Raw genomic sequence first — 26,748 nt, 5'->3', positions numbered from 1 at the left:
TAAAAAATACAAGAACCTTAAAAATAAAACCTTAAAATTATTTGCATTAGAGATTAAGAACGTAAGAAGTAAGCAACATAATATACAAGAAACCTTGTATATTATGTTTTCTTTTATTTGGCTGCTAAACATGTGTAAAAGTCATGTATAAGCAGTGTGCTGATTTTTGTGTTTTCAAATTATAATAACTCAAAATTTAAAAACCCCTATAAGGTGGCTTGATAGCCACCTTTCAAATAAAAAAAACTAAACTAAAATCGGTTCATTCATTTAGGAGCTACGATGTCACAGACAGGTACACAGATACACACGTCAAACTTATAACACCCCTCTTTTTGCGTCGGGGGTTAAAAATAGTTTTCTTTTCAGGGTATTTCATTGGGTATTTCCTGACCATAAAATATATTTAATCTCCTTGTTATAAAACCAACCTTACCTTGTTTAAAACCAACTTTTTACTTGCAGGTGTTGACTACATGCATCCCGACTTAAAATATAACTATGTAAGTATATTTCGAAAGTTATTCATCATCATCAACCCATCACTGACTTACTACTACTACGGGTCTCCCCTCAGAATGACTGAGAAAGATTTTGGTCATAGTCCACCACGCTGGCCAAGTGCAGATTAGCAAACTTCATACACTTTAAAAAAAATTAAGACACCAGAGACCATAGCGAGCAGCTTTCCTCACGATGTTTTCCTTTACCGTTAAGGGGCATGAGACGGGTCTGCCCGCGAAATTCAAATTTAATTTGGTTTTTCGCAATTTGCAAACTAATACCACAACGTAGGCTTCGGGCAATTTAATTGCGCCAATGGCAGTATCATCCTCACAGGTTTATATAAAAATCTTTACTTGAAAGGGTCCGGTTTAAGAAATTAGCTTAATATCGACTAATTTGTGAGTTATCGATACTAGAGCTAATTTAGTGCCTTAAGCCTACTTTGTCGTATTAGTTTACAAATTGCGAAAAACCAAATTAAATTTAAATTTCGCGGGCAAACCCGTCGCATCCACCTTAAAGCAAGTAATGTTCAATTTCTTAAAATGCACATAACTCCGAAATTTTAGAGATGTGTGCCCGGAATCGAACCCCCGACTTCCTGAATAAAAAGACTGACGGCTTAGTTGTCTATCACCGCTTCTAGTTCTAAATAATAATTAATTACACGAATCATATAGAAAGCTGACCCAATGATTGGATTATGATGTTGGTCTATAGTAACGCATATAATAGTTATTATGGGTAATTATAGGCTGGCCTGTGGTCAAGGAACGACTGGAACGAGTATATTGGTAGTTGACCCAAATTATATGGTGGTAATAAACTTTCGGATAAAATAGGTCTTTGTAAATTAGCCCAAGAGTGGGCTTTTTCCTTATATCCAGAGAAAAAAAGAAACCTGTCACTTCACTTCATCTTTTCACTTCACAAGGATCACTTCGTTGTCTGTCTGTCTGAATAAAATATTCATTAATAAAGACATCCATAATAAAAACAAGTTTCCCTACCAACATAACAACATTAGACCGTAAAGTGAATGTAATAATTGCAAAAGGGCCGAAAAACTGCCATTTCCATCTAAATTATACTCCAACCTTAATTTTCCTGAATCCCTGAAAAACCTACCGGCACAGCGCTGAAATTATTTCGCCCCCGAATTTTAAATGAAAATGCTTTATTCATCGCCCTCGCTATTAAGAGAGTAAGAGCTCCTCAAAGGTGTTATTTAACTGGTAAATTCCTTATTTTAACGGCCGTTTCATTAAGATAAAAGAAATAGTAATTGTGCCTAAATTGCCCGGCTTATTTAGAAGAAGTCTTTTATAAAGATTGCTGTTATAAGTGGAGTAATATTTTATTCTTTATACTGACGCACTGTCGCCTGCTTCTCGGACTTTTACTAGGTATAGACATTGGAGAGAGCTCAGGAACTTCACAAACTTGTTCCTTCTTCACCTTTCAACCACACAAAATCGTGAACTTTAGCACCCTTTTGTGGTCGACATCCAATCTACTCGTACGAAACATTTTTGGACAACGTTTCTAATTCGAACCGCTAAGATATTGAATGCCCTTCTGACGTCCTTTAAAGCAAGAGTGAATAGGCATCTTCTAGGCAAGCGCACTTCAACCTATACTTCATAATTGCAAGCGCAATTCTATCTTTAGTTTTCCTTTATCTAAGTATATCGCAACCTTCAATTAAAAACTAGCACCCAATGATAATAATAGCTCCTATCTACCTAAAGGTTCTATTTTTTTCGACGGCATATATTTAACTAAGTAATACCTTAACCACATGACACTTGGTATTCAAATATAAATATTTCAAAGCAGGCATTGACGCGATCTCGTAGAGTCGTCGTAGCAAACATCTACGCTCGTAGATGCAATTAATTTAAATCAGTAGAAACTTTCAAGTGACGTCTTAGTAAAACAAGGAACTATTAAGTATAAGGTACAGTTCACAACAGTCAGGGAACTACTAACAAAACGTCAGAACTTCCACGTCGACATTTGACGCCTGCCAGTGCGCAACATTTGACGCAGATAGTCCTAATGTAGCCCTATTTTTCTATGATTTTACGCCACCATATCCTAATATTTGACCTACTCGTATATTATTATCGATTGAGAATCAAACCGAGAGTTCCCTCACTCTAGTTCTCTCTGGTAGGTATACGTATTTCCTTCAAGTTTTTCCTTAACAAATACGTTTAGTAACTTATTTACGTCGACCGATGGATAAAGCTAATATGATCGTATGCTTGTTACGTTCGTAGCTAGAAACGAATTTACTTAAAAGACGAAGAAATTCTCAATTCTTTTGGGGAATTCCGTAAATAAATACATTTAGAAAAGGGAATCCAATGATCCAATTACGGAATTCACGAGCGTCGCACTCCATTACATACTCTACATACGTATATTTCATTTTATTTATTACTAGCTGATAGCTGATGATAGTCCCCGCGTGGAATTAGTTTTTTCCTAAATCCCATGGGTACCTACTTTTTGATTTTTCGGTATAAAAAGTAGCCTATGCCCATCTCCAGGGTACAAGCTATCTCTGTACCAAATAGATGATGATGATGATGATGATCGTCCACGTGGTTTAAGTTTTTAGGAAGCCCGTGGGAACTTTTTGATTTTCCGGGACAAAACGTGCCTATGTCTTTCCCTGGGATGCACGCTATCTCTGTATCTATCTTTCACTAAAAACGGTTACACGGCTCAAGGATTTACCTACTTAAATCCTTTTGAGCCCGTTTAACTTTACTACGATAAGGATAGACACAGTTTCCAAAAAGTATCTTCCCATTTAGTTTAATTGATTGATATTCAATTGAGAATCAAACCACGTTTGTATGAAGAGATCGAGAGTGCTAGGGAAACATTCCAATATATCTAACTAAATATAATAATTGAGTGTCAATAAATATGTATGTAATTAGTGATGTTTGTTTCAGAATGCGGAAGCGTCGTATGATTTCAGCAGCAATGACCCATTCCCATACCCTCGATATACCGACGACTGGTTCAACAGGTCAGTATTATTGATCTAAATCTACTTCACTTTTGTGTACCCAATGTAGATATAGTATCTTATATACGGGAAGTGTTTTCGGAAGTGGAATTTATAATAGTCGTGCCTTATTAAAGCTATTTAACTTTCGAGCATGATACAAGGAGAAACTGGTTAGGCTAATGTGGGCTTCACAAATTGCCATACCTTCATTTTTCGTTTGTCTGATTGCACTGTCAACCGTAGATTTGCCTTACCAACAACAATAATTTCAAATTTCAAAATACGGTGAAATTTGTTCGTATAGGTAACAAATGAATTGATCTGAATTTCGGCCATGTTTTGGGCGTAGATCATCTAGATCTCCAAGCTAGATAGTGTCAGTGTGTAACCACCATCGACGTATATGGATTAGCCTTTCCCATACAATTCCATCCGCAAAAATACCCTTGAATCTTACGTCATCGTCATTGACAAAGTCAATAGACTTTTGCAAATTCTATTGACTTTTTGAGCGCGTCTTTTATCTTCGAAGGGCCCATCCATCACCAACTGAGCTGTTTTTCCATTTTTGTGTACTATCCTGGTACTATCTGACAAAAGGCTTCATATTACCAACTGCCCAATATCTAGGCATAATAGTTTTTTAGTCACACTACTTATTATATTTGGGATGGCAATACGGGCTTTCATAGTTTGTACAGGACCCAAGACTACATGAAAGTTATATGTAACTAAGTTTTGATCAGTAAAATATTCATTGCATTTAAAATTTAATGAGTGATACACTGTGTATATCTGCCGACCTTCACCCCCGGGTAGCCAATAAAAATATTAATGAACGTCTATTAATTTTGCAACTGTCGGTTGACCTTTCATCTCAGTGGCAAGTCCAATTAGAAATAATTGCCACTTATTTCTCTCATCTTCACCCTTATAATTAAAAATCTTAAGTGCTCTTCGATATCCTTCAGAAGTTCAGAGCTAAAGGATTTACAATCTTGTTACGTTTGAGTGGAAGATTAGGGATGAAATATATTTCCGTTTATGGTTATGCTTAAATAATATAAGTAGGTATAAATATCAACTTAACTAAATCCAATTCTACCTTAGTAGTGATGTATTGCTGCCGTTTTGATGGCCAATTTATTTCTTTGACTCCTGCAGCTCTTGGATTTCCGGTGGAATTCCCAGGCTAATAAAATTTATGTTATATTGTGTATCATCTTAAATCTTATTCTGCAATTTGTTGAAAAAAAAAATGTATTTATGTATGGCAATTTATTTAGAGTATTCGCGTGCTACCAAACCTGTATTAAATTAACAAAGTAAATATTGCATTTGATTGTAAAATAACTTGGTTAGTTAGAGAAAATATCCTTTATTTCACTAGTTTTTTATCGCTACTTCGTCCACACCACACGTAATAATAATAATTTGTAGCCCTCGAGTATAACGTAGCTATTTGTCAGTGAAAGAACCCATTATTTCCGGAAATTACCTATCTATACCTCTTTATAATAGTACTACAGTATAGAAGTTTAGATCTATTAACAAAAGACAAACAAAAGCAATTAGTTAGTTCAAATTAAACAATAAAAGCCTAGTTTGAATTCCCTTAACGTGTTGGAACTAATGTACGTTTTCTTCGACTAGTGCCTGACTAATATTTATTGTGTTAGCAACTACGTGAGATCTAACTCAATTTTATTGTTAGACGTAGCTGTTTTACTAATTGGTTAGTATAGTTGTTTTTCATCAGTTGTAATTTCTGGAAGAAAAGTCATTTCTTATAATTTTTATTGTAAGGTTAAATTTTAAAATAGAAATCTGTACTGCACTCTACTAATATTACAATATGTCTATCGCAATATTCCGTAAGCGTATCTTTACAATTTTCATTTTATAGTCCTAAGATAATATAACAAAGAATATTTAGAATTTTTAAAGATTTTTGATTTGAATTAATAAACATTGCAATTCAAAAACGGAATCTATACTTAAAATGAAAGCGTAACTGGACCAAATTTTAACGGAGAATGTAACTATTTTATTGATATAAAGTCCAAAACAGTACCTATAGTCATATAGGTATGTTTTTATTTTTGTGTCTGACATGCTGAAACTGCTGGACGTATACAGCATACTGATTTAACATTCAAAAAATATTTTATCCTACAAGACAATAGGGTTCTCTCGGGATAGGGAGGGGTACTTTCCATAATATAACCATTACTCCATAACTCTAAATCTGAACCGATTTTAATAATTTTTTTTCTTGCACTGTCTGGCTGGTTCCATGTCTTAGTGAAAATCTAATAAATAGTTTCGGAAATGGAGGACGGAGCTTCTCAACGGGCAAATCAATTGCATCAATGAATGCAGCACTCCGATTGGTCGGTTATCGCGTTAAATTGCAACAGAGCAAAACTCAACTATTAGGTATGGTCTATATGTACAATATGCAGTTTAAATATTGTGTTCACTATCACGTTCAACCACAACGATTAATGGTTCTGCATGCTGAAAGCAAATTGCTCACTAATGGTGTTGTGGTCTCATGGCTCTCGGCAGCGGTTGTTTTAACAATACCAAAATACCGCGCTAGGGATGTTTTGTTGAATAGAAGTATAGCCTTCTACATCATTCATACTTCCATACTAATATTATATTATAAATACGAAAGTGTGTCTGTCTGTCTGTCTGTCTGCTACCTTTTCATGGCCCAACAGTGTAACCGATTCTAACGAAAGGTACAAGGATTAGCTTATATCCCGGGGACGGACATAGGCTACTTTTTATCCCGGAAAATCAAAGAGTTCCCGCGGGCTCTATAAAAATCTAAACCCACGCGGACGAAGTCGCGGGCATCTTCTAGTGTGTTAATACCTACAGGTAATAATTACCTGTTCGACTATTTGGATAAGAAAAATATTCTTATTACTAATGATAAACTAGATATAATATCCACCCACATAAAACGTACGTTTTTTGGTAGAATTACAGAAATTACTACATAACTCGTTCTCATTCCACTCGGTTTGTCTCAAATTCCATCAAAACTTCGCTTTCCACGCTAATTAGAATTTCGGCTATGAAATGTAATGTCGGATTGCGTAATGTGAAATTAGTTTGTAGTTTAACTTTCCTTGTTAATTTATATTATGTTCACCGGGTTTATTTCAAGCATGTACAAAAACTAATCTAGTTTTTGATTATGATTAGTACTTATTTTAGTACCTAATCTTAGGTTGTTTTGTTCGTAAGTTGTCTATTCGTCAAAATTGGTAACTGATTTTTATGGATTTTTCGGCTGTCAAATTGTCTGATTGAATTGAAAGGCAGACACGTGTGGTTTGGATGACCATGTCCATAGATGATTATGATGCGAATGAGCGTTTCTGATGATTGAGGTGGAAGATGGACATATTGGAACTCTTTGACGGCATAATATTATGGCAGGACAGTCGAATAAGAACCAATTTGTTTTATTTTCATAAATACTTTTCAAAAAATGCAATAAGGAGGCTGATGATGTAGATAGCCAGGGAGTACTGGTACTTTCTAATGCATATAGTAGAGGTTTATTAGAATAAAACATCTTTCCATTTCTATTATAGAATAAGTTGTCTACCCAGTAGAAAAATTGGAGAGTACCAATTGGTGGGACAGTATGATAGGTACAAACTAGATAAGATTAGATTACAAAATCTCTTTTGCGACTTTCAATTACATTTACTATTATTGTCAGCTGATAACACTGAAAGCTATGGATCCGAATGTTTATATATGTAGATATGTACATACCAATAAAAAGGCCTATTCGTAGGTTTGTAGGTAAAGTTATACGATGATATAGGTATTTTGGCTCAGCGTTTTTATTATTCTAGTATTCCCGCCTTTTTTCGTCCGGGTGACCTTAGTATTAAGATGTATAGGATCCTAAGTATGTATATTACATTTATTTATTTTATTTGCTTTAGAACCGTTCACAGAGTTACACATTTAAATTATAAATGTTATTCCTTACATTCTATGGCTCTTATGCAACTCCACTTACGGGCAGTCACAGCGTATATATATTAGTGAGATATAACCCTTGATTAAATTCTGTAGGACTTGTAGAACTGTACATCTAGCGTACAAAAGGTGACTGTAAAGGTGCCCACGCACTCGAACTGCACTGCAGCGGAATTGCGCGTCGCGTCAGCGCCCCGCACGATATTCTCTCCAGCCGCGACGCGCGTACGTCACTGCCGCGTTCAAGTGCGTGGGCACCTTAATTAGAATATACTTAGTGAATTTATGAAAAGAAGAAAATATGCTATTATATTTATAAAATACTTTTTTTGTCCACAGCCACGGGACGAGGTGTGCGGGTGAGGTGGCGGCGGCGCGAGATAACGGTGTTTGTGGAGTTGGGGTTGCCTATCACTCCAAAGTAGCAGGTAACCATGCACCCACACCAACACCCACACCCACTCACACCCACCCACACCCACACACACACACACACACAGACACACACAGCGAGGTCATGCGCGTCATGGCGACTTGCAGTGCAGGGTAACTGTATGTAGGAAGTTTAACAGTTGCTTAGGAGTCGTGAACGCCAAGAAGAGCTGCAATGTAACCTAGTGAACGTTCTGTACTAATCGTACACGCGGACGCGCGCTTTCAGTGTGACTTTTTGCAGTACGTTTGGTGTTGCGTGGTGATACCCTAGTGCGTTGTCTTCGCACAAAATAAAGATATTGTACCTACCTGTTTATTCTAGATTTAAATTACAAGCCTTTAAGGTGCCTGTCCACGATGCCTGTCACCTTAAGCGGAGCGGAGCGAATATGTGTTCGCTCTATGTTATATATCATGTTTTGCTCAAAAACCTGATTGGTCGACTAAGCAGGTCTCCGCTTCTCTCCGGTTGAGTTGATGAGCACTGTTTTGGTGAAAAACATCGACGTAGACAAAAAGTTCATTGACAAAATGGAAATACTTATCTACTTATTTCAAAATTAAATTAGAAGTAACTTCTTTTCGTTGGATACAACCACTAACGAAGACTCGTACATCTGTCCCCGAGAAGAACCTAATAGGAAAATGTCATGAATAATTCATGATTTCACTTCAGGCTTTGAAATTAATTACATCGAGCTTATCAAAGAACTCACCATCTAAGCCGTATAATATCCAATTACAGGACGAATAAAATATACTTAAGTATCTCTTTATATATACCTACGTCTATTCATACTTAGGGATTCTGTTCAATTACGAAAACCAAACCAGTAACCAAAAGAAGTACCTACGTATTCGTCGTTAATTATAATAGCGAAATTTTTTTTTTTGTGGAACAAATCCATACTATAATATATAAAATTATATTTAATTTTATAAATGCAAAAGTGTCTGTCTGTCTGTCTGTTGAACGAAGTCGCGGGCGTCATCTAGTATTATATAATTCTGAATCTATGTTTGGTACTAAATTATAAATACGCATAATTTGTCATGTTATATGTCTGTCATGCTGTACGTCAATCTTATGAAACACATTGTATATTATGTACTTACACGTATGACGTATGTGTTAATTAGAAACACGTCTGTCAAACAGATTTTGTAACAACCCACGTAGGTAATACAATATGTCCACCATATTAAGTAGGTAGATACCTACCTCTACATTGTACATCCCTGAAAGTGACAAGTCCATTTCAGTACAATATTATACCAGTACAATTACCCCTTTTCCAATATTTATTCAGCAATTGTTTGAATTCACAGGAGATGAATCCCATATTGTATTATTGAGCCAACAGTGAACCTTTTTACGATGCCATCTGACGTAATAGAGATAAAACTGAACAAATATAGGCGCAGGCAGAAACACTTTACGGCGTGCGAAATTTCTTTATCTCAGTACGTAGATACGCTTAGTAATATGTTTGTAGCGTATATTCAATCTAAACAATTAGATTCCTGAACAACTATTACAAGTCCTCGATAAAAACAGGACTTCTATAAGTATTTATTTATTTGTAGTAGGTATACATAGACCTATCTCTATACAAAAAAATACGCTCCGAATTGAGATCATAAAGAGTTATCCAGGGTTTAAAAATTGATACGAAATATGGCGACGGTGCTCGAATTAATATGAAACCGTTTGCCCCCAGGTATAAGAATGCTGGATCAGCCATACATGACAGACCTGATCGAGGCGAACTCCATGGGACATGAGCCCCATAAGATACACATTTACAGCGCTTCGTGGGGCCCTACGGATGATGGGCGGACTGTTGACGGCCCACGCAACGCCACCATGAGAGCTATCGTCAGAGGTGTTAATGAGGTTAGTAAAAAATATTATTGCATCTTTGGCAAAGAAGTCCTTCTTTTTGAATTTGAAAATGCTCAAAAGGTCACCTTAGGTATATGGGTACCTAATTTGAAAAATAATGTTGACCACCTTGAACTAAAAATGGATGTTATTTTCATAACAATCAGCAACATAAAAACCTGTGCCCTGCCCATTGCCACTTTAGCTCCGCAACCCGTTGAGCTATGCCGGTTACTCTGGTTCTCTTACGGATCTCCTCATTTCTGATTTGATCATATAGAGAAACTCCAAGCATATCTCTGCCTGCATCTTATACCGCTGGTAAAAGAGTTTGTTTACGTAAGCCAAGAGGGGGATAGGTACTCCCTTTAAATCAAAGTAAATTTTGTGTACCAAGTTATGATGAAAAGTTATTTTATTTTAGATTCATGCAAAAACACATAACTATGCTAAGACAATATCGTAGATATTTTCGACATTAGGCTTCTTGTAAACGCACTGTATCCGGACCGAATCTGGAAATTCTCGATCCTTGCTACCCAGCTGCTATTTATATGAGGCGTTGCGCAGTCAATCCGAATGTTGTTTCGCGAAGCCGAGAATATTTCCAATTCGGAACAATTTTCACGGACCAGATTAACCAAAATATTATGTATGTAGAGTACTGAATAGATGCACAAGCAACATCCGTCGAAACGGGCGCAGTGTAAAATTGGCATTCGGATTCGATCTGAATTTTATTGGATTCGTACCGGATGCGAGAAGACTCCAAGGAAGGAATATGTGTGTATAAAGGAAGAGCCTAAATACTTGGTAAGATAACAAAGCTTTGAGAGCAGCCACAGAAATTCAAAACAAGCCCACGCGCGTAGCATGCCAAGTCTTTTATTTGTATATCTACCTACGTAATCGTATTTTAAACTCGACCTTTAATATACCTTTTGCTGGAGTTTTTCATGTTTCCACACAATACAAAACAAACTTCTAACAAAGAATACCTAATAGTGTTAAAAATAGTAGAATGAAATTTAATATAGGGTATTATAGTGTTTGCTAAACAACTTTAATGGTCGTTTATTTTCCAATAGTAAGCATTTGATTTCCATAAATGCTTGGGAAAATAGGGTTGTATAGACCTTTGTGTAGTGTTTAAATAGTATTAATTTAATGAACGTTACATAGCCAAGTTTAAATGTCGTTTATTTTCCAATAGTAAGCGTTTATTTTCCATCACTTTTCCATAAGGGCTTGGTAAACACAACTTTTGTGTAGTGTTTGAAATAGTACTTATTATAGATAATATTATAATGAACTTGGCTTAAGAATTTTAATGGTTGTTTATTTTCTAATAGTAAGCATTTGTTTCCATAAAGGCTTGGATAAACACAACGCTTAGCAAAGTGTACAACGTTTGATCGCGAAGTTGCATAGAAGGAGAAGTCTTGGATCTAGCAGCCCACGAGAATAGATTAAAGTAGAAATACTTTTTAGTAGCTGATATCCACGTGGGTTTGGTTTTTTTTAAAAACCTCCTGGGAACTCTTTGATTGGAGAAAGAAGTATGCAAAAGATTTACCGTCCGCATTGCTGCCATCGCACGTCGTCACCATCGCATTCGCAGTGTGACGTGCCCTAAACAGTTCTTGCAATACAAAAACGCGTTGAGTGTGACACAGTCCCGCTTTGTGTTTGTCTGGGCCTTACTGCCAACAAAGTGGCAAATAATAAAATTAATTGCTCGAACATCGTTCTAATGCCTGTAGTTTGTTTAACGACTTTTAGATAAATGCAATAAAATCAATTAAATACGCTATTTAACCTATAATTTTAACGTAATCAAGTTTCGAATGTGAATTTCACATTTACTCGTACAATTGACGACAAAAGTAATAACATTTTGTTATTTTTTTTATAAATTATACAGTCATAAAATTGTTACCTTTATTACCGAAAGTAAAAAATTATGCATACATAAGTAGATAAAATTATAATACATAATATAAAGTCAATTTTATAACCCAATTTGTTGGCAAAAATCTAACAAGAGTTACAACAGCTACGGATTGCTACGAATGTGCTACGTATGGTCATAGATTTTACTGAATTGCAATTTGCTTGTGAACGTGTTTTTTTTTTTTGTTGAAAATATTATAATAAAACTAGAATAAACAAACTAAGCAATTAAATATAATTTGCTTTAACGGTGAAGGAAAACATCATGAGGAAACCTGCATGCCTAAGATTTCCCCATAATGTTCTCAAAAGTGTGCGAAGTCTGCCAATCCGCACGGGGAAAGTCTGGAAAACTAAACCCTTCTCATTCTGATAGGCGACCCGTGCTTAATAGTGGGCCGACAATAGGTTCATTATGATGATGTGTTTATACATTGAAGTAGTGCAGAGGTTCCGGGGTCTTGCAGCTTATTTGAGACCATTATGCTGACAAGATGTACCCGGCAAGTTGCCCTCTTGAAGGCTCTTTTGCAACCGGTATACCTTTTCAAACCTTTGCCGGTGCTTTAAAATGTTGGACGGTTGGTCACATTGTAGGTAAAGTTGCCAGGGCTGGCCCGAGACACGTTTAGCTTAGCTTGTAGTTATAATATTATGTATTTTTACACGGGGAAAGAATAGGGATCAAACCTGATCAAATAAAAGTTAGAGAATTTTGCCATGATGTCAACTTACTCGTATAAATACCTATATCTGTCTACCTATTATTAGTTATGGTTTATTATTGAACAGGAGATAGGAATATTTAGTCGCGACGGGACGTGTTTACCTTAGCATTTGGTATTTGCATATTATGTATGAACTTGTTTACGTGTGAGCAATTTATAAGAGAGTTGCTTTGTCCACTCCTTGAGCTTTCAGACAGATTATTCATTAGAGTGTTAGACTTAGGCAGGTTTACTCACTGAAGCTGAAAATAATACACACGCATGAATACAATATAAATTATAATAAACTAGCTGATGCCCGCGACTTCGTTCGCGTAGATGTAGGTTTTTTAAAAATCCCGTAGGAACACTTTAATTTTCCGGGATAAAAAGTAGCCTATGTGCTAATCTAGGGTTAATCTATCTTCATTCTTAATTTCCGCCCAATTCGTTCGGTTGTTTTTGCGTGAAGGAGTAACAAACATACACACACACATACATGCACACCTACACACATACACAAAAAATTTCCCCTTTATAATATTAGTGTGAGGGTATAATCTATCTCCATTCTTAATTTCAGCCCAATCCGTTTAGTAGTTTTTGCGTGAAGAAGAAACAAATATACACACACACACACATACACACAAACTTTCCCCTTTATAATATAGTGTGAGGTGTTATTAGTGTGATTATTTTATCAATATAACGGAAAATATATATCACAATAATAATAATCATAGGAAGGAAGTCTTTTTATTTAATAGCTTTCTTTCTTCTATCTTTCTTTCTTTCTATCTTGTAAGCTTGTTTCATACGTTAGGTATAAGACTCGGGTAGTCGAGAAAGCTTCAATAAACCTATAATATAATTAATTAACAATACTAATATTATAAATGCAGAAATTTAGCTGTCTGTCTGCTAGCTTTTCACGACATTTAACCGATTTTGGAAAAATTTGGTAAGATAGCTTGCATCCCGGGGAAGGACAGAGTAGGCTACCTTTGTCCTTAAAAATTAGAGAAATCCCGTGGGATTTTTAAAACTTAAATCTACGCTGATAAAGCCACAGGGATGTTTTAGCATCTAATAATAGATAATAGAAAATAAAATATTGAGCAGTTTAGGTTTAGACGTTATGTGTCTACAATCTACAATACTATTACCATAATCCATATGTATGAATCGATTCCCATGTAGAGGGAATATAAATATTTGCCTTCGGAAATTGAGTTTTCGGGCGTTGTAAGGTACATTTTGTGATATTGTATTTTATTTTTTTATGTTATAAGGAATTAGACAATGCCCACAGCTTTGTTCGTGTGGATTTTGATTCTTTAAAAAACATATGGGACTCTTTAATTTGGGATCAAACTTGTTAGTTATTCAACTTGTTGCCGGCCCACTACTTGCACGGACCTCCTCTCAGAATAAGAAGGGTTTAGGCCATAATTTGCTACGCTGGGCCAGTGCTTCCCATCCGTTATGGAAAACCCTCAGACGTACCATTTCCCTAGCACGATGTTTTCTTTCACCATTAAAGCAATGAAACGCAGATTACTCTGAAAAGATAGAGATGTGTTCCCGATATCAATGATCATTTATTTGATTGGTTATTTATTAATATTTCCCCAGGCGTTTTTATACCCTCATTAATTATATCAAAGCCTGTCTGAATAGTAATCTGAGCTCTCTCCAGTAGCCTCACAGATTTATTTGGGGAGGCGAAGGAAAAGTAAACAAGCTTTCTAAAAACTCGCGTGAACCGTGATCTCTTGTAAAAATGCTTTGAAGTTTAACGTTCGCCTTTTTTGTGAACTTTAGCAATCTTTAGCGAAATTTTTTGTGAACTTTTGTTAAAACCTCCCTGGCGTAGTGATAGAGGCTTTGGTCATATTGGCGGGAGTTCCCGGGTTCGATTGCCGGCAGGGGTTTGGAATTTTATAATTTGTAAATCTCTGGTCTAGTCTGGTGGGAGGCTTCGGCCGTGGCTAGTTACCACCCTACCGGTAAAGCCGTACCACCAAGCGATTTAGCATTCCGGTGCAGTGGCCGTGTAGAAACCAAAAGGATGGGTTTAATAAAAACTGCCAGGTCCAGGTTAGCCCGCTTCCATCTTAGACTGCATAATCATTCACCACCAGGTCAGCTTGGAGTCAAGGACAAACTTGTACTTACGTGAATTAAAAAGAAAACCATAGCTATCTTATAACGTATCTGCTAGCGAAGGAAACTTATTTCCGCCGACTAAAAGCCAATTTTGTGTGAACGTTTGTGATTTCTCGGAGGTAATGAGTCGCGTGAAGCGATGTTAGCTGTGAAATCACTTGTTTGTATTGAGGTCAGATGAATTAAGGTCTGGTTTCGAGCTTTATTGGGATTGATTGTTAAGCGTTTGTTTTCGATGATTTGTGGCCGAAATGATACAGAATAGATAGCTTCATTATGGGATTTTAGTTATTTAAGATAGATATGGATTTACTGTTAGATTAGATTTGCTTTTACATTTATTAAATAATACATTTATAGTCTCTATATTATAGTCCTTCTATGTTAACATATTGAAAAATTATTGAGATTGTTTTAATCAAATATCTAAGTATTTTAACTAATAACACTTTCTTAACCAGATTACGTCTTTCTAGGTAGGTAGATTCTCAGTTAAAGAAAAATGGCATCTATCACAGATATTTAACAAGTGTAAATTAAAAATTTATAACACCCCCAACCAGTGAAGGTTACAGTAACTAGAAAAGAGCTGATAACTTTCAAACGGCTGAACCGATTTTTTGGATTATAGCTAAGAACACTCTCGATCAAGCCATCTTTCAAACAAAAAAAAAACTAAATTAAAAATGTTTCATTAGTTTAGGAGCTACGATGCCACAGACAGATACACAGATACACACGTCAAACTTATAACACCCCTCTTTTTGAGTCGGGGGTTAATTATCCTGAACTAAACTGAATTTTAGAATGTAAAGCGTAGGTGAAATACAAAGAAGAGGTGTATTTAGTGCTAAACCGAACATTAATAAATGCTGATGTCCAACGGAAAGTTATGGATATACAACAATGACACTGCCTAAATAAACAGAAGCCAATAACAAGCCTATCGCGGAAAATGTAAATGATTGTATTATCTAACCGTATGTTTTAGGAACAATGTTAGTGATAAAACAAACAACAAGCTACAAACTGCCGAAAGTTGTAGATAAAGTATTTTTGTATTCACGGTATGGTATGCTTTGTGCTGCATAAATTATTTATTACTATACTAAAAACTGGTCAAGTGTGAGTCGGACTCACACACGAATGGTTCCGTACCATCGTACAAGAAGAAGAAGATACTTACCTACTTTTGAATTTTTTTATTAATTTGCACGGCGGCCATTTTGTGAAATTTTTGTTATTTGTTGTTACCTATAGCGGCAATAGAAATGCACTATGTGAAAATTTCAAGTATCTACCTATTACGGTTCAAGAGATATCAAGAGATACAGTCCGCTGACAAACAGACAGACAGAAAGACTAATAGGGGAGGCTTAGTAATAGGGTCCCGTCGGCATCCTTCGGGTATGGGACCCTAATAACAATTAAAACTTTACTAAACTAAAAATGGTTATGTTTTTGTACTACATACTTACTTTAAAATATGTACAAATAGGGTGGTGATTTAAAATTGCGACAAGGGTGCAACAACTTATTTTTAACCGCCGACCCAAAAAGAGGGGTATTATAAGTTTGACGTGTGTATCTGTGTATCTGTCTTTGGCATCGTAGCTCCTAAACTAATGAACCGATTTTAATTGTTTTTTTTTTTTGAAAGGTGGCTTGATCGAGAGTGTTCTTAGCTATAATAATCAAAAAAAAATCGGTTCAGCCGTTTGAATGTTATCAGCTCTTTTCTAGTCACTGTGTAACCTTCACTTGTCATGGATGTTATAAATTTTTAATTTACACTTGTTAATACGTAAACATATTATAAAAATTATTATGTTAACTACCCACATACAGTAGGTAGGTAATTATTGTGAAGAATGGCTTATATTTTCAGATTTAATGAAAATATTGCTACGTTAAATCGAGAGAGTGAATCAACATTTTGCAATAAACTTGTTCGTAAAGTAAACAGGTAAACAAACGAAACCAACCTGATTTTATTCAACGATGTTAATTTAATATTTTGTTTATGGGGATTGTGTGTGTACCTTTGAAATTTAAACACTTGTTTACGTAAAATCTTGACGAACGAATTACACGGGGACGATTTTCGAATGTCGGCTCTACATACATTTACATTTTAGAATATAACAATGAAAATGATTTTGTATATTTTAAAATATACCTACTTATAATGAGTTCAGATCGAGTTTTAACATAAAATCGGTATTTTCGGAAAGGGTATTTAAGCGAAACCGACCTCATATTTATTCAACACTGTTAATTTAAAATTTTGTTTACGGGGATTATGTACCTTTGAAAACACTTGTTTACCAAAAACCTTGTCGAATGAATTACACGGGCGCGATTTTCGATAGCCCTGTAGCGTAGAAGGTTCTACATGGATCTATCTTTTAGATTATAACCCCGAAAATGGTTTTGATTCGGCAATATACACGTAAATTGTTCAAACCAAGTTCTAACTTCTACCATCAAGGCAGGATTCTTGCCTGGAGCGAAGAGTCTATGTTTTAGAAGGGTAGGTATACCGCGAAATAATGTTTTTCTAAATAACTTGTAAGTTACGAGTATATTATTTGCTGATTGGCGGACTTTTGGCACGCCTAAAGCAATTTCCAAAGAAACTTAACTCTGCGAAGAAGTTTAGATACCCCTTATTGTAATCGTATCGGTTGGGTTTAAAACTAGAAATCCTGTGATATCAAGAATTTTTTTCGTCGTCAGTAATGTAAGGCAAACGCTATTGTGGTCAAAGTAAACAGAAAAAATTAGACAAATAGTACTTAATTGTTGTTATAAGAGAATAGCGACTCGCTCCAGGTAAGCAAGGATCGAACCAGATTTGATTTTCGGTTCTATAATAATAAAAAAAACAAATATAATAACAAAATATAGAGGAAAGATATAACAGGATAGTGTCGCAAATTTTTTGTTAGATCTATTTAAGGAAATAATTCCACAACACATTGTTTTCAATATCTTCTAATATAATGTTCAATATAGAGAAAATTCATCAGGTAGCCTGGATTTTCGTCGAAACCGACAAATCGATGAAAGACATTCTAGTGCTGAAAAAAACCGGCCAAGTGCGAGTCAGACTCGCGCACTGAGGGTTCCGTACTCGGTATTTTTCCACCATTTTGCATGATGAATCGAAAACTATCATACAGACAGACAGACAGACTACAAAGTGATCCTATTTTTCTTTTTCTTCTTTTGGTTCCGTTTTTTCTTTTTGAGGTACGGAACCCTAAAAACGAATGGAAATCGAGTGCGTATTAAAGACAAACGCGGTCGGAGTTCTTTGTTTTATATTAAACATCTAGTGATAAGCGCAAAGATTATGATCGCAGCCCCCGAGGGCGAGGTCTCATCATGGGTTGAGAGTTGTGAATTTCCCACGGGTAACAACCAACCAATTTGTGGAAAGCTGGAACTTTTCGGAGGTAAGTATTTATTTTGTAAGAATTAGGGCAAAATATTTCAGTGACGGGGGCATGTTTGATTTTGTGTGAGAATAAACGGGGATATCATTCTTTTAATTTCTGATTTCATCACGTAAGGAAACTCAAAGCATAGCTCTCTCTATCGCCCACTGAGCGACTATGAGCTTTCTTATTGCTGCCAGCATCTTGGGTACAATGCCTCGCTGCGGTGGTCTCGATGAGATTTAAGATTTAATTTAATTCATTTTAGTTTTTGATTTAAGTGTTTTTTTTTGTTTTAATTTATTTTATGAAAAAAAAACCTTGTTACCAGGGTCGTAATGGACTGGGTAATATCTACGTGTGGGCGAGCGGCGACGGTGGTGAGGATGACGACTGCAACTGTGACGGCTACGCAGCTTCCATGTGGACCGTATCTATAAACAGGTATTCGGCCTACCTTTTTTTTTCGCTTTGAAACGATTTTATACACCCCCTCGGACGTAAAGCAGATTCACCACGTCGCTTCCGAGAGGGAGAGTGTTGTATATAGACAAATCCTCTCCCCTTCCCCCCCCCCCCCCCCCCGAATACATTCAAGAATACCTACTAAAACTATCGTTATCCTAGACCTAAAGCTAGCCGTAAAGGTACGGCAGCTCGTGGCATCTGATCACAACAGCCTCGACAAAATGCCTAAGTATTGAAATGAATTACTATTTTTATAATGAGTATTTGAACTTTAAACAGCTCTCCTGTAAAGTCCACAATAATGTAGTTTAGTGCAACTGTGAAGTAAGCCGTCGATATTAGCACAAATCGTACAATATCTAATTTCTGCTATTGTGGAATGGCGCCCACAATAGTGGCTGCATATCCGCGCTGGACAGCCAGACCGATCCGTTGGGCAAAAAATGAGCCAGCCCCTTTATCACTAGATGAGGCTATTGATCGCTGTGAAATCCTAGTCTCGTAATTTTTTTTATCGTTCAAAATTTTGCGCATTGTCGGCGTCCTGCCGAAGTTAAAAAAAATCCGCGTTGTTTTTCATGCTTTAAAATCGACTTTGTGGCTAAGTGGTGTGGTGTATAAGTGTACCTTCTTATCCAGCGCAATAAATGATGGCCAGAACGCCCACTACGACGAGTCGTGCTCATCAACCCTCGCTAGTACCTTCAGCAACGGTGCTCGGGATCCCAGCACTGGGGTGGCCACCACCGACTTGTATGGCAAATGCACAGCCACCCACTCTGGAACTTCTGCAGCTGCACCTGAGGCAGCTGGGGTGTTCGCATTGGCTCTACACGCAAAGTAAGTACCAGAATTTCTTTGAAACAAGTCTATTTTTAACCCCCGACCCAAAAAGAGGGGTGTTATAAGTTTGACGTGTGTATCTGTGTATCTGTCTGTGGCATCGTAGCTCCTAAACTAATGAATTTTAATTTAGTTTTTTTTTGTTTGAAAGGTGGCTTGATCGAGAGTGTTCTTAGCTATAATCCAAGAAAATCGGTTTAGCCGTTTGAAAGATATCAACTCTTTTCTAATTACTGTAACCTTCACTTGTCGGGGGTGTTATAAATTTTTGATTTACACTTGTAAGTATATATTTAGATACTAAGCTACCTATATTAAAGGTTACACACTTACAGCGAGGATTTAAGATATTTTTATATTTTTGATTTTGTATGAAAGATTAGCATAAAAGGGTTAGAGTGCTTTATCCAAGGGCAAAATCGTTTAGATAAAATCTCAAGCTGTGTTTCACATGAAAGCTTTTATACCAAGACATGACGAACTTTCTATGGTTACTAACAGTACTTAATATAAATAACTATGCAAAATGTTAAATGTACGTATGTGGAAGGTGCATGATTGATTATGTTGTATGACATCATCTACACTCTAATTGATATTTTACGATGTCATCATAGTTTGGCTAGTATAATAGATATTTCCTAACATAAGCTGAATATTCATAGCCCCATGAATATTTCCATTAGTCAAACGTAAACAATTATATTACTAAGTATAGTTACTAGTAAGTAGATAGGTGCTTATATAAATAATAGATTTAGATAATACTGTACAACAACAGTATGTAGTGACATACTAGGTAGTAGGTACGATAATAATCACTGCAATAATATTATATCTTATGTCTAATTGCGGTTTTTATTTTATTTTTCGGAAAAACTTATCGTTTGTTCTATTTGTTTATACTTACGTATACTTTTTGTTTATCAGTTTTGAAAACGGCATTTTTTGGTGAGATCGCACGTAGGCATATGAAGCCTCAAATCGATAATGGAATGAAATAGAACCGTACGCAGCTAATTAATTAGAATAACCATAAGTAATATTGGGTTGATATTTTTAATAATGTAGCTTCATTGGGGACATGGGACGAGAGCGTGCGTAGGCTTTGGAAGGGCGTTATGTCATGCCGGGGCTGTGAGTGACAGGGCGGGCATGCAGAAAATTAATCACATCTAAGCCCACTCTCTGGCCTCTACTAGTATATCACTTGTGTTACATCCACAACCATCCTTATTACAGTGGCAATAATTTCGCTGAGCATAAAATTGTATATATTGTATAGAAGCAGGCGTTACTTTGCGGAAGTCCATGATATTATACAAGGAACCAAAAGCTTAATCCATACATAATATTATAAATGCGAAAGTGTGTCTGTCTGTCTGTCTGCTACGTTTTCGCGGCCCAACCGCTGAACCGATTTTATTGAAATTCGGTACAGACACGGGATACATCCCGGGGAAGGATCCCGGGGCTACTTTTTATCCCGGAAAATCAAAGAGTTCCTATGGGATTTTAGAAAACCGAAATCCACGCGGGCGAAGCCGCGGACATCCTCTAGTTTGCTATAATCCTAAACTAGACAAATCTGTATGGTGCACTACCGACTAATATACTAAACAGCCACCGAGTTTCTTGCTGGTTCTCGGTAACAAAGGCTTTCCGAACCAGTGTGTGGTAGAGCTTGTCTATTTTGAAATGACGCGCCCCACCACCGCAATTTACACATCACTACTACACAAAATTATGTAGTGGGGCGCGTCATTCCAAAATAGACAAGCTCTAGATGTATTTGACGATTCAAATCTACTTAGTTGTAAAAGTTCATTTGAAAAAAAAAAACATAACATATATTACTATTCTATTCAGGGGTCGTTGTATTCAACGACCCCTGCATTTCGTATGAATCTTTTGTCTATCTATACCTATTTGTCTTTCTTTCAGCCCTAAACTAACTTGGCGCGACATACAACATTTGACGGTGTTAACATCTAAGAGGAATTCGTTGTATGACGCTAAGGTAAATAATTTAATTTTTACCATCGCAAGCTTAGTAGGTAAAGCTTTATAGGTAAGTTAAAGGATTCGGACCTCATCGCCGGTCCTCCCTCGCTTCGTCACAAAGTTATCGTGCAGACCACATCCATACTAATATAATAAATGCGAAAGTGTGTCTGTCTGTCTGTCTGCTATCTTTTCACGGCCCAACAGTTAAACCGATTCTGTCGTTTAGTACAAAGTTAGCTTATTACCCGGGGATGGACATAGTCTACTTTTTATCCAGGACAATCAAAGAGTTCGCGCGGGATTCCCAAAAACCGATCCGCTTAAGCGATTTGTATCTTTAGTACCGAGGTAGCTTGCGTCCCTGTAATTGACATAGACAGCTTTTTATCAACAAATCAATCAGTTCCTACGGGATCTTTAAATACGTAAATCCACGCGGACGAACTCGCGGGCATTCTCTAGTATTTAATAAAACGATTTTAGGATCAATTTAAACGTCTGAGTTAGATTCCGATGATAGGTATTGTACTTACCTACATTTTCTTTTTGAATCGAGAAGATTTTCTTTTTGAAGTCATCTCGATGTTTTATTATGCTCGGGCCATATTAAGGTTGACGTCAATGCCCAACAACGCCATAATTATTGCGATAATCAACGCGTTAAACTGAGTGGCCACATGTCTTGAATGGTTAACGTCTAATCCTAATTGAATTGGGGTTAGAATTGTCTAACGTCAAATGGCATTGCGAATGCCGTTGTATGTTTATCGTGGCTTAATCTATGTTAATGGGAAATGCCGTTGAACATGGCGTTATTGGCCGTTAATAGCTAGGACATTATATGTAGCAATGTTACAGAATGTTACAATATAATAGATACAAATCTGTGTGGAACGTGTTATCTATGCCTTCATCAATCGGGTTTGTTACAATAAGCTTCAACATGGCTAGCGACAAGGGAGATAGCGGATACAGCATTTATGACACCTATTGTTGCTACTACGTGTTACAGGGTTTATCATTAGGTATTAAGTACTACGCAATTGATAGATAAGATTGATTGTAATGTTTGCCTAACCACCATCAATACTGCCTACACTATCGAGGAAAAATTATAAACGTAGTCTTTGACACCTACGAGTGTGATGTACAAAAATGGTGTTTTCTTATCTCTATGAATGAATTTATATTTTACTAGCTGATGCCCGCGACTTCGTTCACGTAGATACCTATAGGTTTTTAAAAATCCCGTAGGAACTCTTCGATTTCCGGGATAAAAAATAGCCTATGTGTTAATACAGGGTATAATCTATCTCCATTCCAAATTTCAGCCAAATCCATCCAGTAGTTAAAACTACTGTTCCGGGAAAGTGTAATAAACTTACACACTTCACACATACACACAAACTTTCACCTTTATGATATTAGTGTGATGTGATACAAAGGGCGTCACATCACTGGGCGGATACGTTTGCACTGAAGTGTACAAAAATCGGTCAAATATGAATCGGACTCGCACACAAAGGGTTTACGTACGTACCGCTATCATCGTACACGAAATAACACTTTTTTTATGCATGCTATTTTGAAATTTTTATTATTTGTTATAGCGGCAATAGAAATATACCTAAATTGTGATTTCAACTCTGTACCTATTAAGGTACAAGAGATACAGTTAACTGACAGACAGATGGACGCACGGACAGTCCAGACTTATAATAGAGTCCCGTTGGCATCCTTTGCCAACCCCAACCCAAGCTTTGTTGCTGACAATACCAAAGGTTCTTAACTATCGATGTGTTTTATTCCTAATCCGGTGCTGTAATAAAACACTTAGTTGAAATACTTCTGTTTTACATTACTATTCTACATAATTATTATTTTTAAAATACAAATTTGTATAGTTAAGTTCTAATCGATGGATCCGAGGGAAGGCTGCGGTGCCCGTAACACAGGTTTTCCTAGTACGGGTGCCAAAGTACTCACAAAAAATCTTTATTTTACTTTGTGCTTTACTTTGTTTTGTATTCTCCGTTTTGGAAGCCCTGTTTTCCGAGACACAGTTTTTACTAGTTCAGGAAACAGGTGCACATGCAGTAATGTTTATTATTATAACTAATTGTGTTTTGTTACGTTTATGTTACATTTGTTTCTGAGCCAAATAAATTTATCTTTATCTTTATCTTTATCTTGAAAAAAGAACCTACTACTAGATTATTCCTACCTTCAAATATTTTCAGGGTCGCTTCCACTGGACAATGAATGGCGTGGGGTTAGAATTCAACCATCTGTTTGGATTCGGGGTGCTGGACGCAGGGGCTATGACAGCCCTGGCAGCCAACTGGCGGTCTGTGCCGCCAAGATATCATTGTGAAGCCGGCTCTGTTAATACTCACACGTAAGTTATTATGCTGGTATTTATAGTTTTATTATATTACAAGTAACTATAATAAGTGAACACAGTGCCCGGTAAAACCTGTGGTTTTTGAATGTAACAAAAATGCCCTGTACATTCTATAAGTTTAATAAATATAAAATAGTAAAAAAATTAGTCAGCTCGTTCACACAGGCTGCGTAAGCGTGGCGTTAGCGTAGACGTAGCGCGTACCATTGCGTTGTAATGTATGGAACTGTATGAACATCATAAATGTATGAGCGGTAGGTATGTCATACCGCTTGCGTGGCGTGAACGTTCGCGTAGACATAATGCGTGCAGTTATGTCTACGGATTCACGCGCGTCAATACGCACGTGTGACGTGTACGTGCTGCATACGCAATTGGTGTGAATCGGCCTTTACTTGTTGCAGCGAGATCCCCCCCGAGGGCAGCATAACGCTGCACATAGAGACGTCGGCGTGCGAAGGGACACCTAGCGAGGTGCGCTACTTGGAGCACGTGCAGGCGGTCGTCAGCGCCAACGCGTCGCGGCGCGGCGAACTGGAGTTCTTCCTCACCAGCCCCATGGGCACTAGGTAAACAAGCTTTATGATTTTGATTAAGAGGATAGTCTCGTTGTAAATTTTTCCAAGTTTTTTTTACAGTCCTACGCATTTACCTACATTTTATTCTTGGTCTCATTAATTAGATTCAGTACACCTCAATCTAGGCTCGTGCGTTTTTTTTTGTATTTTAGTTTAGTTAAATATTAAAAAAAAATACTCAAGGAAGATTTTAGGTCAAAAAAATCAATTCCAATCGATCGATGCACCAAGAGAAAATCATTTCTCTGCAGGAAAACAACCATTAAAATATTATATTTACCATTTCCACAGATCAATGATACTAAGTCGCCGCGCCAACGATGACGACAATCGCGACGGGTTCACGAAGTGGCCTTTCATGACCACGCACACGTGGGGCGAGTACCCGCAAGGCACGTGGACGCTGGAGGTTAGTGGTCTTTGTAGTCATCATCATCATTGTCTCTCTCTGGCGCAGCTGCAGTGCTGTGGTCATATTAGTGGGAGGTCCCGGGTTCGATTCCCGGCAAGGGTTTAGAATTTTATAATTTCTAAAATTTCTGGTCTTGTGTTGTGGGAGGCTTCCGCTATGGCTAGTTACCGCCCTACTGGCGAAGCCGTGCCGGCAAGCGACTCAGCATTCCGGTATGATGCCGTGTAGAAATCAAAGGGGCATGGGTTTTATGAAAACTGCCATACCCCTTCTAGGTTAGCTCGCTAAAAACTAAATTAAAATCAGTTCATTAGTTTAGGACCTACGATGCCACAGACAGATACACAGATACATAGATACCCACGTAAAACTTATAACACCCCTCTTTTTGGGTCGAGGGTTAATAAATGTTTCGTATCCAGGCGCGGTTTAGCGGCGGCTCAGGTCCAAGCTCCGCCTCGGGCTGGCTCCGAGGCTGGTCGCTGGTGCTGCACGGCACGCGCGCGCCGCCCTACGCGCAGCTGCAGCCGCAGGATCCGCACTCCAAACTAGCCGTCGTCAAGAAGGCGCACGAAGACAACGCGACTATCAAGTAGACACCGATGTAGCGATCTAGAAACGAGAGGACATCCTAATTTTTTTTAAATAAAATTGTTTTTTTAAGCCTTTGACTTCCTGGAGTTTGGTTTTCCTAAAGTTTACAATCTCCAAAGTAATAGCTATCATCAAAAAAACGGGAGTTATGAGTGTCGCAATTATTGGTTTGGTGTTTATGGTTACTAAACTTAAAACTAACAGTGGACGTGAATTTCACGTATTTTAGAAGATCCTCTATTTAACTACTTGTTGACTTCTACGGTAATCTTTAGAATCGGTTTCTTAATGTTCGCTTATTTATTTACATTAAACACTAATAGACTCGATGTAGTAGTTTCGTGTATGCGCCGTTAAAAGTTTGCCCACTTGTAAAAAAATAATGATGAATGCGCGTGCCTTGAATATACCTATGAAATGAAAAATCGTACCGTATCTCGTAGCATGTCTCATAGATATATAATTGATTTGATTTGATACTTTTGGGGCAAGCGACCGCTAGAGGTCGCGACACTTGCGAATTGCTTTGTTTATTAGACTGACCGACCGACCGGTACAGGTTGACATACCGGTGCTTTTTTTTTTTTTTTTTTCTTTAATTTGGCTTTACTCTGATTAGCCAATGTCAAGTTTGTGATATTTTCAAGTTATTGAATTTATACAAGTATGGACTCCGTCTGCGCCGGCGCCCGCCGACATACGCGCGGCGCCCCTTTAGAGCGCTTCTCAGTCAGTTCCACCACCAAAAAACACCAACTAACATAAAAACCAGCCACTCTTAACAAAAAAACACTCCAAACAAGCACAGCACGCGCGCCAGCAAACGCCATCGCAGACGAAGTCCTACCGGTGCTTTGCTATCATAATAATTCATCATTGTCATCACGCGATAGATATCTATAACTGGACATGGTCTCTTGTAGGGACTACCACACGCAATCGTCTTGCAGTGGTTTGAATCCAGCAGCTTCTTGTTGATTAATTTGATGTCGTTTGTCCACCTAGTGGAGATTCTTCCAATGCTGCGCTTTCCGGTGCGTGTTAGCATTCCAGCACCTTTTGTCCCCAACGGCTGTTTTTTAATGACGGGTCACCTGGTGTTAAGTGATTACCGCCGCCCATGAATGTTTGCAGCACCAGAGGTACCGCCGATGCGTTGCCGGCCTTTTAGGAATTTGTTGGTCCGTCCCTTGATTAACCTCATATTATGTTGTAATGTAGTAGGAACACAGCCGATGGGAGTTGATTCCACAGTTAAATGTCTATCGGGGATTCGAAATATGCATTCCTATAAC

The 26,748-nt window shown here is 37.3% G+C and overlaps 1 protein-coding gene across 1 annotated transcript in view; it reads left to right on the top strand.

The window, feature by feature from the left end:
- The window catches only part of LOC123874843 (neuroendocrine convertase 2), a 54,180-nt gene extending 28,150 nt beyond the window's left edge, over positions 1-26,030 (top strand). The window contains exons 4-14 of the mRNA XM_045920366.1: positions 466-503; positions 3,480-3,556; positions 7,895-7,983; positions 9,712-9,887; positions 18,479-18,591; positions 19,255-19,455; positions 21,403-21,478; positions 23,706-23,863; positions 24,274-24,438; positions 24,739-24,856; positions 25,282-26,030. Coding sequence (XP_045776322.1) covers positions 466-503; positions 3,480-3,556; positions 7,895-7,983; positions 9,712-9,887; positions 18,479-18,591; positions 19,255-19,455; positions 21,403-21,478; positions 23,706-23,863; positions 24,274-24,438; positions 24,739-24,856; positions 25,282-25,455 — 1,385 coding nt within the window. The 3' untranslated portion in view covers positions 25,456-26,030. The remainder of the gene's footprint in view (positions 1-465; positions 504-3,479; positions 3,557-7,894; positions 7,984-9,711; positions 9,888-18,478; positions 18,592-19,254; positions 19,456-21,402; positions 21,479-23,705; positions 23,864-24,273; positions 24,439-24,738; positions 24,857-25,281) is intronic.
- Positions 26,031-26,748: the final 718 nt, after the last annotated feature.

This window comes from Maniola jurtina, chromosome 19 (genome assembly GCF_905333055.1).
Source record: "Maniola jurtina chromosome 19, ilManJurt1.1, whole genome shotgun sequence".
NCBI lineage: Eukaryota > Metazoa > Arthropoda > Insecta > Lepidoptera > Nymphalidae > Maniola > Maniola jurtina.
Note: the sequence above shows the minus strand (reverse complement) of the source record. Positions and strands in the feature narration are given on the sequence as shown.